Below are 12,315 nucleotides of genomic sequence, written 5' to 3' on the forward strand. Positions count from 1 at the left end.
GTTCGAAGGAACGTAAACAGTGCACAAGGTTGTACATCGAAGTACACCAGCGGTTGCTTTGACGGCAACCCTGCAAACACGCAACGCATAGCTGTCACGCAACGAAGTTGACAGCCGCCCTGAAAAATGTTTGTTTACGCTTGGTGCGGAGAGCAACAATATTTGTAGTGCCCCGTTCGTGTTAATTCCAGCAAAAATAGGCAGTATGGAGGGTATGGAGTTGGATTTCGTTAAGATTGCTGCACCACTTGGTTTGAACGCACAAGTTCTATTTGGTTTTTACAGATAACCGCGATAGTATCCGTTGTCGCAAATCATCCAACCCGTACACCAGGCAAGACTTGAAGAATGCGATTAATCTAATCGTTGATCGCGGCACCTCTATTCGCCAGGCGGCTTTCGTTTGCAATGTTCCGCGCACCACTCTGTCTACGTATTTGAAGTCGCTAAAGCACGGCAGAATCAGCAAACTGTTGCCACAGGAAGAGCAAGCCCTGTACCAGTGGATGACAGACTGCTGCAAAAGGGGCTTTTCGATCAAGAAACGTAACGTGGAAACGGCTGCGGAAGCACTTGTCCAGAAGAATGTACCTGCCCGCTCGCATCCTTTCCAGGATACAGAGTTTGGACGGCGATGCTATCAGAAATTCGTGAAAAGATGGCTTTCGATTGATCGTGTCAAAGATCGCAAACATCTCGGTGCCATAATGGATTGGTATCTGCACATCGAAAGCTACCTGAACGAATCGAATTTGTTCGACATTTTAAACCATCCGGCGCGCGTGTTTCTGTGCGATGAATTGCGCTTCCGCGAGCGGGTTGAAATGAATGAGAGCGTGCGGACGTTGCTGAAAAAGATGACCATGCTTTACACCTTCTCGGCGGCCGGTCAACATCTGTCCCCGCTGCTCGTATACCCGTACCGACGCGACGTTCCGCCGCACATAGTGCAGGCGGCTCCGAAAAACTGTGCCATAGTAGCCCACGAGTATGGGCAAGTGACGCCAAAGACGTTCGCCGCCTACCTGGACAAGGTGGTGGATAAGTTCGTGACGACACATAACATTCCCAAACCGGTCCTCATGTTTGCGGATGAGTCGCAGGTAGATATGACACTACACCTGCACAACACCTGCAAGCGGTTGGGCATCATACTGATCGGATTATCGGCTGCCCAAGTGGTGAAGCCTACTGCGAATGCATTTAACGATATCTGCAGCGGATGGGAGCAGGAGCTTCCCAAGTGGGAAACGGACAATGGGCGCGAGTTTACACTGGCCGAATGTGCTGGACTCATGCAGCAAATCAACCAAAGGTACATCAAAAGCACGGTGCTGGTGAAAGATTTTGCCGACAGTAACTTGTGTCCCTGGAATCGGCCCATCCGTGAGCCGATCGACGATGTTGCGGTCGTAACAAATATGGAGCTCGAAGAGGAGGACGACGACGATATTGAAATTGAGCATTTCCTAGAGAATGTAGACGGCTGGTCAGATGGGGATGATGATGATGACGAAGATTTGGATTTGGATGACGACGAGCACATGGATGAATTTAACGACATGGATGGCGAGGAAAACGAGGAAAAGGACGCAATGAAGGGCAAAGCTGACGAAGGTACGGACGGGAGCGTTAATAAGACCGCACCGAAACCTAGCACAGTTGATTCTGCTTCAACAGAGCTTGTTAAGCCGGCTCCGGCTGCCGAAGACAAACCCGACCTTACCGATGCTAGCTGTTCGAAGCCAGTTGAGAAGCCTAATGGGAATGCTACCGCCGATGTGAAAGCATCGCAGAACGCCTCCAATTCCGAGACGGATGATAACGAGGATGGACCACCGGACGATATCGATATTAGTATTAATTTCATCGATTTCAAACGTGCCATTGGTAGTGAGCTTACGGAAAAGTTTGAACGAAAACTTGAGATTGAAAACCGTCTAACGCTGGCCAACCATGCCGAGAATGTACTGTTCGACATTTATCGCCAATTTCGATGCGACATCGTCACCGATAGTGATGATGATTACGATATTGTAGAAGTAGGCGATGATTGAGCACGATTTGAACACCATCGAGGAGGCTTTTGAAGATGGTCGAACTTCAATTCAATTTATCCTGATAGACATCATGAGGCTTGTGTGTCACTCCACAGCTGCTGGATCTTACACCATAGGCTTTGAAACCAGTGACTGAGTAATCGTATTTTTGCGTGTGCTATATTTTTCGGTTTCATATTTATAACAGCAAATTATCCAACTATGTCCCCCTGAATAATTTCAACGTCCTTGTAACACCGTTCAACTGCTTGAAGATGCTTTCAAAAATGTCAAGTTTTGAAAGAGAAGTAGCGTTACAGGTACGGTAAATACGGTAGCTTTTGCGTAGGTCCTTTTATCACTGAGCATGTATTAAAAAGCTAGTCAGGTAATATAGTTGTAACCATTCCTTAATTAAACACCAAAGACCAGATACGCATGGAAAGCACAAAATATTCGTTAATTGAACGAACTCTTTTTTACGCAATTCTTTAGAAAGAATACATTATCAATTTACGCTGGTTATAGCTTGATAAAACACTAATTAACAACTATCGAGAAATGGAATTGGAAGCGAATGGAAGCTGCGCTGACGGGTGAACTACACTTCTTTCGCCCATTGTGCCACACAATGATGACCGATGGTGTGCTCCTGCGTTTTCGAGTGTGCCCCATTTGTTTGACAGCGGTTTGTTGTTTGTGTACGGCATTGCTGCAAGGAACGCTAAATTTTCATCCAAACTGAACGAGTGCTAGAAGATGAAACCAGTGCGCTAGCAGTGCAATCGAACGCGATGTTAAAATCGGTAGACAAATGTCCGGGACTGTACTGTGGCCGTACCGTCCTGGCAAACAGCTCACTCAGTGAGTGTGGAGCGTGTTTGCGAGGGTTTCGAGTAAACGCACAGTACGTTTGTTCGCCGTGCGAAAAGGATCTTACCTCCCACGATTGGTTGTATTTGGGCTTTATGACCATCCTTCCGTTGATTATTCATTGGTTTTGCATCGATTTGAACGCCCACTTGCGGAAGTAAGTATTGCTGTGCCGTGGTGTTGCTCTCATCGTTGGTGACAGATATTTGATGTGAATCTGAGAATGTTCCCTTTCGTTTCAGATTTACCAAAGGAGAGTTAATTCTGCACGCCAGTGCTTGTGTGGAGGTGTTTCTATCCGCGTTTCTTACCATTTGGTTCACCGATCCAATTTGGCAGCTGCGGATAAATTCGTGCGGCGTCCAGAAGCTTTCGGACTGGTATACACTCTTCCACAATCCCACGCCAAACTATGAGACGACGCTGTACTGCACACAGGAAGCTGTCTTTCCGCTGCAAACGATGATATTCGTGTTCTATCTGTTCTGCGTAACCTTCATGATGATCATTCGACCGGGATTGAATGTAAAATTTTTGCCATATCGGGGTAAGTTGGCCGTTTACTATGCGCTGTACATTTTCCCCATGTTGGCCCTGCTTCATGCCGTCGCCGGTGGGCTAATCTGTGAGTATATTCCATCGGAGGTAAACTGCATTTGACCCATAGAATGACTGTTCAAATCATTTCTTTCAGATTATTCTTTCCCGTATCTGAGTATCCTTATTTCGGTCGTGTCGAATGCGCTACACTTTTCGATCAAACTTGATCAAACGATGAAATCACTGCTCGAGACGTCTATTTCTCAAATGAGGAATGCCACCATCATTCGTAAGTGTTGTGCGCTCTCATACCGTTATCGATTCACTCTGATGTTGTACTTGCTATTACAGTTGGCCATTGGATCCTGTTGGCGTACGGGATAATTTCCATACCCTATGAAATTTCTTACTTTTCTTTGCTGCTAGTGCCCGTACCGGCACTGTTCTACATATTCACCGCTAAGTACACAGATCCAGACAATTTCAAGTAGCTTTACGATCGTCAAACGAACTCCTCACAGGAGTACAGGTTGAATGATTCACTCAAAAATACAATTGTGATTAGGAAATTTGGGGGGGAAAACTTCTCTTGTAGAATAAGATTTCGAGACTTGTGCGATATTCCGAGAGGATTCCGAAAAGAAGATACTATTGGTGAGTTGTTAAGCCGGTTAATTACTACTAGAAAATGTATTAGAAAATGTTTCGTTTTATTTTACCGTGAACGTTCTTGGGAGCAACAAGAACATTATCGTTGGGGTTGACGTACCATTGCAGTCATTCAAAGTCACTTATCCTTGAATCAGAATCAACAATCAACGGTCATTCTACAGACTGAGGAAACTTCTCCAGTCACAACATCGTAAAGTCCGAAAAATCCTTTCAGGTCGTCGATGTAGATTGAGAAGGCGTGGTTGATCCAAATTGAGGTAGAGTGATTTCGTTCCCGGCCAGGACAATGGACTGTGTACGACCATGTGCATGTTTGAGGACTCCTGTAGCAGGCCAAGACCGAGAAACGTTTTTGAAAGTAATGTGATATTGTTGATAGTGAATTCTCAAAGGAGAGCTTCCTTCCGAGGTCAATTATAACTTCATGTGCTTCGAAATATTAACACGCGCAAATGATCACACTTTTGGTAATTACGGTATTTTGTACTTCATTAAAACTGAACGTCGTTTATTTTCTGTGCGGTTACTATTCTATTGACCATATGAGATAAAAATGTTTCCTACAATGAAACATATGACACTAGTGTATGGGGATGCTGCTGTCTAACTGTAGCATGTAGCACACGTGAGACTGGTTTGCTGTGTACGTGAGTGGGGTAGTATGTGGATACATATTTCTTGTGTTATACCTGCTAACCCATGTTTCCTTTGCGTGCACACTCTCCTCAAGGATTGATTGCTTTTTTTGCTTGCTCAATGGATACGCTAAAAAGAGAGGTATGCTAAAAATCACGAGCTATTTGCTCGGATTACTTGCTTATGCTCAAAATGCTCCGAACAGTTCGCCCGACCGCCAATTCATCGAAATCGATATTCTAACAACCGCAAACCGCTAGAAGTTCTTCAAATACGGACATTAGTGGATTATTGCTCTGGTGCGTAAGCCGATATCTGGTTCATACTGGATGCAGTGTTACCTATAGTAGCGATTATAAGAATGCACTGAACGAACGAAATGTATGTATGTATTCCTCCATTGCCATAAGTCCATAAGAGAGGGATGACGCACAATGTAACGCAAGAAGTATAGATGATACAGCGAAACCAACATCTCGTTTTCGAGCAAAATCAGACTCAGAGGAACCAAAATCGAATATGCGGTTTGAGCAAATTGCTGCGTTTTGTTGGACTGTAACACACCTGACGACCAAAGCAAGTTAAATTCGAACCAATACAATGTATTTTAAAATCGACGCAGGTTAGTGAAAGAAGAGATCGACGTAATTAACCTGTTGAAATGTTTTTGCTGTCCAAACGATTTAAATAACATGCCTTTTCGATAGGTGTATAATGGAGAGTTGCGTAGTGTGGTTTTATCTGATTCGAATCTGTAATACGTAATGCGCAGATCTCTCGTTTACCAATCGCGCTATTGAACCAACAACAACCCATGCCGGGATACCGGGGGTTGATCTTCGAAGAGAAACGTACTCGTCAGGCCTAAACTTGTAACCGATTGAAAACGACAATATTCCCCCAGTATAATGCTACCGCGTGCGGAACTCGTTAATTACAAAAAAAAAACCCATTAAAACAAAAACATATCAAGAGAAAAAATATTGTACAGAGAAAACAATCCAGTAGAATGTTGCAGTAGTAGTAGTTGTACACCATGTCGCGGAGGATGCAAACAAAGTAAAATGTAAACGTCCTTTTAATTTAAAAGAAATTAACGTCCACAGTTCGTCCTTCGAAACGCGTTCCATCGATGAGTTCTGTTCGGGAAAAAAACAAAGAACATTACACAACTCGGTTAGCGAAATCAGGTTTCATTTGGTCCACCGTAGGCCAGGAAAATGAATGCTACTTACTAATGGCAACATCGGCATCACGTTCCTTGGCGAAACGAACGACCCCGGTGTCCTGTCCTCTAATTTCGGCGAACTTTACCTCTCCTACATCACGGAACTTATCACGCAGCGTTTGCCAAGTCCAGGAAGGAGGCATCTAACAATTTGGAATAGAAGAGTATTGGTTTGAGCATCTTGGGCACACACCCGGGGGGTAATGTCGATGGTGCTTACATTGCGGATAATGATCGTGTCGGAAATCTTGCGATTGCCGTTATTGATGCCTCCGTAGTTCCGGCCATAGTCGTCGTTCGGTGCTGTGCTGTAGTTGCGTACGTTTGAGGATCCCATATCATAGTCGTTACCCCGATTAGAACCACCGTTACCGAAGCCGGACGAGTAGCTTTGATTGAAGCTAGAACCTAGCCCACCGTCATTACCGGAACCACCAAGACCACTGAGCGCACTGGACAAGCTGTTACCGAGACCTCCGCCGAGGCCACCGCCGGCACCACCCAAACCACCGCCAACACCACCGGCCGCCGCTGCCGCTGCAGCACCCAAACTTCCGAGACCACCAAGATTCGACAGACCGGCGGCCGCGTTCGACAGCAGCGAGCTCTGCAAACCGCCGGTCAAATTTGACAGACCGACCACGTTGCTGAGCTGTGCCGCTAGGTTCGAATTCAACCCGGATAGGTTGCTGGTCGCGGCAGAGTTGAGCAAATTGCTTGCGGTTAGCGGAGGTTGTACGGGTGTCGGGGCAGCATTGGACAAGGTTGCACCTTGCAGAGCCGTGTTCTGTTGCTGTAATGATGGCAGATTGCGTGCCACATCCTTGAGCGGTTCACCGTTCGGACCCAATCCGATACCGATACCCTTCAGCCCCTCGGGCAGCCGGCTCATTTCGCTCTTTTCCGTCAGACGGTCCAGCCGGACAGTCATACGACGGTCGAAAAGCATTTGTCGGTCAAACATCGAGATGGCTTGGACGGCCTCGACCGGATGATCGTACTCAATGACTGCGAACCCACGGCTGTTGCCATCCTTGTCAACAGACAGATCGAGACTTTGGATTTTGCCTGCCAACTTAAACACCTGCTTTAGCTTTTTCGCATCGACTTTATAGTCAAGCTGTGAAACGACAGATCCAACAGCACAAGGAACGATCGATGATCGGCAGATTTGGACAAATGAACAATCGTCGCAATGCACACATCATTTAAACCGTCCGGTTATCCACAAACACAACGTGTATAGACACCCACCAAAACACAGTCGGACCACCACAGCAGCGTTCGAAATATACGGGCGTACACATCATTAGTAACGACGATGACGACGACGACGACGACGATGAATGGATTGCCAAAAAGAGAAAAGAAAAAAAGAAAAACGATTGGAGGTGTCCCCCGTTGTAAGAAGTGTAACAGCACTAGCCCCTGTAGGTACGGTACATAAGCGTTTAGAGATCGTTTCTTTTGAGCCGATCGATGTATCTCTACGGAAAAGAGGAATAGAACGGAAAAGCGCAACACTACGGATGATACTCGGATAAGGTTTTTAATTTGCTTGACAATGGCACACCCGCACTCTGCAAATGGACGGAAAAATGAATCTGCAATCGTATCAAAAACCAAGGTGCGCAAATTGACGGAATGCTACTCAACATCATATCTCTACATCACGTACGACACACACCAACTGCGTTTAGCAAGAGAACGTACCGTCCCAGGCGAAATTTAATTAATAGAAAATATGTACTAGAGACGCATCAAACCGCGGATAGATGCCCCACAGCGAAGTAAACTGCTGCCACGTGTTAATTGGACGGAACAAAACACAACAACAGCCTACTAATCTTCGACTCTAGGTGCGCGCGTTTAGGAAAGTAATCTGAACTGAACTGAACCATTGTGTGGATTGTTAAGGAAAATGTACCATAGATCGAATTGTTTTCACGCGCCCCACGAGCGACAACATTGCCAGGCTTTGGATCTAGTTCGCCCAGTACGAGCGGATCCTTCGTACGATGCATTCAAAGTTACAGTGTGCAGAGATACACGAGAAGGTAAACAATCCAAATGAAAGAAAACAGAAAGAGAACAGGGAAGGTTGATTTGATTGTGTAGCAGAAAACACTACTTAGATACTCACATTCGCGACGAAAATCTTCGTATGCAACGGCCCTTGAATGCCTAAACCCTCCAAGAACTTTACGCTCAGACCGTACGTATTGTAATCCTGCGAAAAATCACTACCACCAACACCGACACTGACGCCGCCGAGATTGCCACCGCCGAGGACACCGCCACCTACATTGCCTCCGCCGCCTACTATACCGCCGCCACCACCACCACCACCGCTTCCGCCGTGCGATGGTCCGGACCTGTAGAAACAGAAACAAGAGATACAAAGAGAGAGAAAAAAACACCAACACGAAAGATAGAGAGCACAGAGATAAAAAAAAACGAATTTTATGCGGGAACGTTCGTCAACGTTCCGGTCGCTCCAAGGTTTGTTTTTCGGCGGTCATGCCATTCTACTAAACTTCATAACAGGGAAATGAAAAGGAAATATGCAGCAAGGATTACTTGGATGGGTTTGTAAGTGTCGCAAACACCAATTAGTAAATGATGCCATCGATACGGAAGGACATTTTGATCCCGGCAGTTGCCAGACAATGATGGAGCAACGGGAGGAGCATTACTACGACACGTGTAGTATATAGTTCTACACTGTTTTATATTGTTTACCGAAGCAGTAAATGATAGAAGAATGATATGGAAGGGAAAAGAGCGATACTGATGTGGTTATGATGGCATCCAATTGGTAAAACAAATCACACATTTAAGGCAATGGATATATCTTTAGAACTTTAGTCCCCTCTTCCGGAAAGCGAATTCTATCAGTGATGGAGCTGATTCGAAACGAAGTGAAAGTGTGCGGATTTGTACATGTATCGATATGTTGCGAAAGCGGTGTACGGTACACAGTGAGGAGGAAAACTTCATAACCGCGGCCAAACGGTACACAGTAACACGCTTCCAACGGATTGCAGCGGGAAATAGGAAAAGAGGAAAGTGAACAAACACAAAAGTAAAAGAGAACAGAACCATAAGCAAACACTAACATTCGATCGTCGTCACGGTCCCGACGGCGGTTGTCGTTTTCGTTGCCTCGGAATGATTTCGGCACTACCCGGCCGTACTTGTCCCTTTCGTTGCCGTAATCCTCCTTGATAACCAAATTGCGGCCGTTGATATCGTAGCGGTTCATCTTTTCCAGTGCCATCTGGACGTGTTCCGGTTTTTCGAACTCTACGATACCACAACCCCGTGGCTTATTGTTTTCATCGTGGAACAGCTCTACGAACGACACATCACCGACTTCTTTGCGAAATAGATCCTTCAGATCTTGCCACCGGTACTCGTACGGTACGTTCGATACGTAGATGCGCCGGCAATCGCTACGCTCCCGGTCACGGCTCCGATCGCGATCGTTGCTGAAGCGTGATCCGCCGCCACTACGCCGATCACCACGTCGCGAACGGTCGCGATTGTTTTGATCACTATCGTTATCCATTACCCGTGTTCAGCGGAGATGCGACGGGACGAAACTCAACGACGCGGACGACAGTGGAACTTGACTCAACGCCGTATGAATGAGGATCAAACGCACCCGCCAGGGAGGAAAACACACTCGCTAAAACGGTAACAGAAAAAAACTCCCATTAGACTGCGTCAAACCGTCGGTTCGGCATAATGGATGTGTGATATGTGGGATAACGCTTAGCAAAGCCAACTACGTAGGACATGGATGTGAGAAATCCATTCCTTCGGAAGAGACGGATCTACGTCGGCGCACCGACAGGACGAATAAATTAAGCATGGTGAGTAAAAAAACGCCGCATTCTCAATGAAGTCACCGTTTTTTTTTGTTTCCCCTTGCAAGAAACAGCACCAGCATACGACGCCATAATCGTATCATCGTTATCGTACGGTGCCATACCTACCGTTCGGCGCCTGAATGAAAATAGTGTAGCTGTGGGTCAACACACAACGCAGATAACAATATTAAGTATAACTCTCACGTTTTTATAGCACTAAAATTTTTATTAAGCAGCACTTTTAGTGGATATCTTTTCGTTAGGAAGGCGAAAGCACTGCACGATTCGTCACTGTGAAAAAATGGACGCTTGGCTGTTTGACACATCTGTCAAGGAAAAGGCGGGTTTCTAGAAAATTCGCCACTAGCGGCCTAAATTCAAGAGAATACCAGAAATTAAATGCAGCTTTCCCACAGTGCATTATCAATTTCATTCGTTTTTTACAGCTTGAATAAATCTTTTAACTTCCTGAATATTATATGTAAAAACATTGCAGAATATTGCCTACAAATTTTGATTAAATGCATGTACGGAAGAAATTCTAATGTCATCAAATTTATCCGCAAATATTGTTGCAAATGTTGACACTTCTTGTTTTGAAGTGTTGACAACTGTTGTTTTGTTCCTTTTGGTTGGTTATTGCCTCAATTGCGAAAAGGATTAAAATAAGTTTACCTTTTTATCTGTGAAATCGTACAAAATTTCTACACTGGCACGATGCTGCGTAATATGTTCCGGTTGGCTTACAACAAACAAAAAACGCTAAGCCGTTACTACGCCAGAAAGGCACGTAATCCTGGAATTGATCGACGAGCCGCCCTACTACCGGAGGACGCAAAACACGAGGAGTACGAGAATTTAGACGACAGTGAGGCTGACTTCCATCAAGTACACAAAAGCCACAAACAATACGAGGCAGAACAGGCACAGTACCGCGACCGATTACAGACGTGGATTGTTGGTAATAAGTATTTCAAGTCGAAACAGTTGAACTTTCTCACCTGGTCCGAGAAGGAACAGATACGCTATCTGCATAGTTTCGATCCGGAAGAATGGAACATCGATAAACTGACAGAAAGTTTTCCCGCGGATAGATACACGATAGCCAAAATAGTAAAGACCAAATGGCAACCGAAGGACGGTAAACGCATGGAGCGGCACGATGCGGTAGTGGCAGAAAACTGGCAAATGTTCCGAAGCGGCCGCATCAGGAATATTGATCCCGGTTTTGCACAGCATTTGAACAAATTTATGCAGCGAAATGTTGATAAGGTGAACGAACTGCGTCCAAACTGTGAATCGAAACCACTGTACGAAATCAGACCACTGCCACAGGGAGATTTTGCTGCCATAGTGACGAGCTGCAAGAAATATCAATCGATGAAGAGGGACAATGAATCTCAGCAACCTCTCCTAATGGACGACAATGATCGGTCACAAAGATCGGATACGCATCAACCGCATTTGACGCAGCATACCCCCGGGCAGCAGGACTCTTTTCTGTTGGGAGATGTGCACAATAGGCAACATGTAACATTGGCAGAAATCAAAAGCCGAGGGGATCCATCTTTCGCGGATCATCGCACACCTGCCGATGATAATTTGGAGCTAGATTTAGGGACTGGCATTGTAAAAAAGCTGGAAACCATTCCCAGTAAGTATGAAAGCGTAGCGCTTGCCGACTCTGTGTACGATGCACGCGGTGAAAAGCAAGAATGTGTAAAAGAGTTTATAAAGATTCCTAAAAAACTGTACAAGAAGGGAGCTACGTATCAAATGGACGATTGTTTCTACGACGACGATGGAGAGTTCCTATATAGAGTGCCTGGTATGTCAAGCAACATGAAGCAGTAAATAATTGTAAAATCTTTATCTAGTAAAAATATACACATACATACTTGTGTAGTGTGATAAAGGAGACCCAATGCAAGGCGATTCCCAATACAAATTGTATGATGACAGGGCTATACGGAACGGTAAAATGCTTGGTCACCAATGCACCAATCCAGATAGTACGGTAACGGTTCATGATTTTCTCAAAGATGACAAAAACTCTTTACCGTAGAATAGTATTGCTACAGAATTCGATTTTATCACACCAACTTTGTTTTTTTTTAGGTAAACAACATACACTGAACCTGTTCGTTACAGGCTGTATCGTTCACAGATCTCACAACACCAATGATGTAGGAATTTCAGCCAACGAAGTGTTCGCCTTCGAAACATAATCCTTTCTACCACACCTACGATGAACAAAACACATATCCGTGTGTCCACGAACACGTGGCAAGTTGTGTACTGCAATAACCAAATCTTTAAATTTGTGTTCAACGACTGTCGGCACATCGGGCAAACAAGATTGTGGCACGCGACTGGTCGCTACTTGACTAATTAATGCTTTATTTCCTAACCCTGGAACCCGTATCATGTCTGGAAAGATAGACGCGTCTTG

The 12,315-nt window shown here is 45.2% G+C and overlaps 4 protein-coding genes across 4 annotated transcripts; 3 read left to right on the forward strand and 1 right to left on the reverse strand.

Annotated features, from left to right (window-relative positions):
- Positions 1-175: 175 nt before the first annotated feature.
- LOC128297370 (uncharacterized) lies at positions 176-2,502 on the forward strand. The gene is made up of 2 exons (XM_053032999.1): positions 176-212; positions 286-2,502. The coding sequence occupies exons 1-2, from the start codon at positions 206-208 to the stop codon at positions 2,055-2,057; spliced, it is 1,779 nt and encodes a 592-aa protein (XP_052888959.1). The 5' UTR covers positions 176-205; the 3' UTR covers positions 2,058-2,502.
- A 266-nt stretch (positions 2,503-2,768) lies between these two features.
- On the forward strand, positions 2,769-4,097 carry LOC128297973 (JNK1/MAPK8-associated membrane protein). The gene is made up of 4 exons (XM_053033694.1): positions 2,769-3,069; positions 3,155-3,537; positions 3,607-3,741; positions 3,804-4,097. The coding sequence occupies exons 1-4, from the start codon at positions 2,834-2,836 to the stop codon at positions 3,941-3,943; spliced, it is 894 nt and encodes a 297-aa protein (XP_052889654.1). The 5' UTR covers positions 2,769-2,833; the 3' UTR covers positions 3,944-4,097.
- A 1,629-nt stretch (positions 4,098-5,726) lies between these two features.
- LOC128310668 (myelin expression factor 2) lies at positions 5,727-10,142 on the reverse strand. The gene is made up of 6 exons (XM_053047364.1): positions 9,990-10,142; positions 9,108-9,679; positions 8,132-8,363; positions 6,209-7,108; positions 5,996-6,131; positions 5,727-5,899 (listed from the first exon to the last, which is right to left on the reverse strand). The coding sequence occupies exons 2-6, from the start codon at positions 9,557-9,559 to the stop codon at positions 5,844-5,846; spliced, it is 1,776 nt and encodes a 591-aa protein (XP_052903324.1). The 5' UTR covers positions 9,560-9,679; positions 9,990-10,142; the 3' UTR covers positions 5,727-5,843.
- A 358-nt stretch (positions 10,143-10,500) lies between these two features.
- On the forward strand, positions 10,501-11,745 carry LOC128297355 (uncharacterized). Its single transcript, XM_053032983.1, has one exon. The coding sequence runs from the start codon at positions 10,581-10,583 to the stop codon at positions 11,715-11,717; it is 1,137 nt and encodes a 378-aa protein (XP_052888943.1). The 5' UTR covers positions 10,501-10,580; the 3' UTR covers positions 11,718-11,745.
- The last annotated feature ends 570 nt before the right edge of the window (positions 11,746-12,315 follow it).

This window comes from Anopheles moucheti, chromosome 2 (genome assembly GCF_943734755.1).
Source record: "Anopheles moucheti chromosome 2, idAnoMoucSN_F20_07, whole genome shotgun sequence".
NCBI lineage: Eukaryota > Metazoa > Arthropoda > Insecta > Diptera > Culicidae > Anopheles > Anopheles moucheti.

Coding starts and splice junctions, on each gene's coding strand:
- LOC128297973 (XM_053033694.1), top strand. CDS start 2,834: ATGTTAAAATCGGTAGACAAATGTCCGGGACTGTACTGTGGCCGTACC. Junction 3,538..3,606: donor CGTCGCCGGTGGGCTAATCT/GTGAGTATATTC, acceptor CATTTCTTTCAG/ATTATTCTTTCCCGTATCTG. Junction 3,742..3,803: donor GAGGAATGCCACCATCATTC/GTAAGTGTTGTG, acceptor TTGCTATTACAG/TTGGCCATTGGATCCTGTTG.
- LOC128310668 (XM_053047364.1), bottom strand. CDS start 9,559: ATGGATAACGATAGTGATCAAAACAATCGCGACCGTTCGCGACGTGGT. Junction 7,109..8,131: donor CGAAGATTTTCGTCGCGAAT/GTGAGTATCTAA, acceptor GTCGTTTCACAG/CTTGACTATAAAGTCGATGC. Junction 5,900..5,995: donor TGATGCCGATGTTGCCATTA/GTAAGTAGCATT, acceptor TTTCCCGAACAG/AACTCATCGATGGAACGCGT.
- LOC128297355 (XM_053032983.1), top strand. CDS start 10,581: ATGCTGCGTAATATGTTCCGGTTGGCTTACAACAAACAAAAAACGCTA.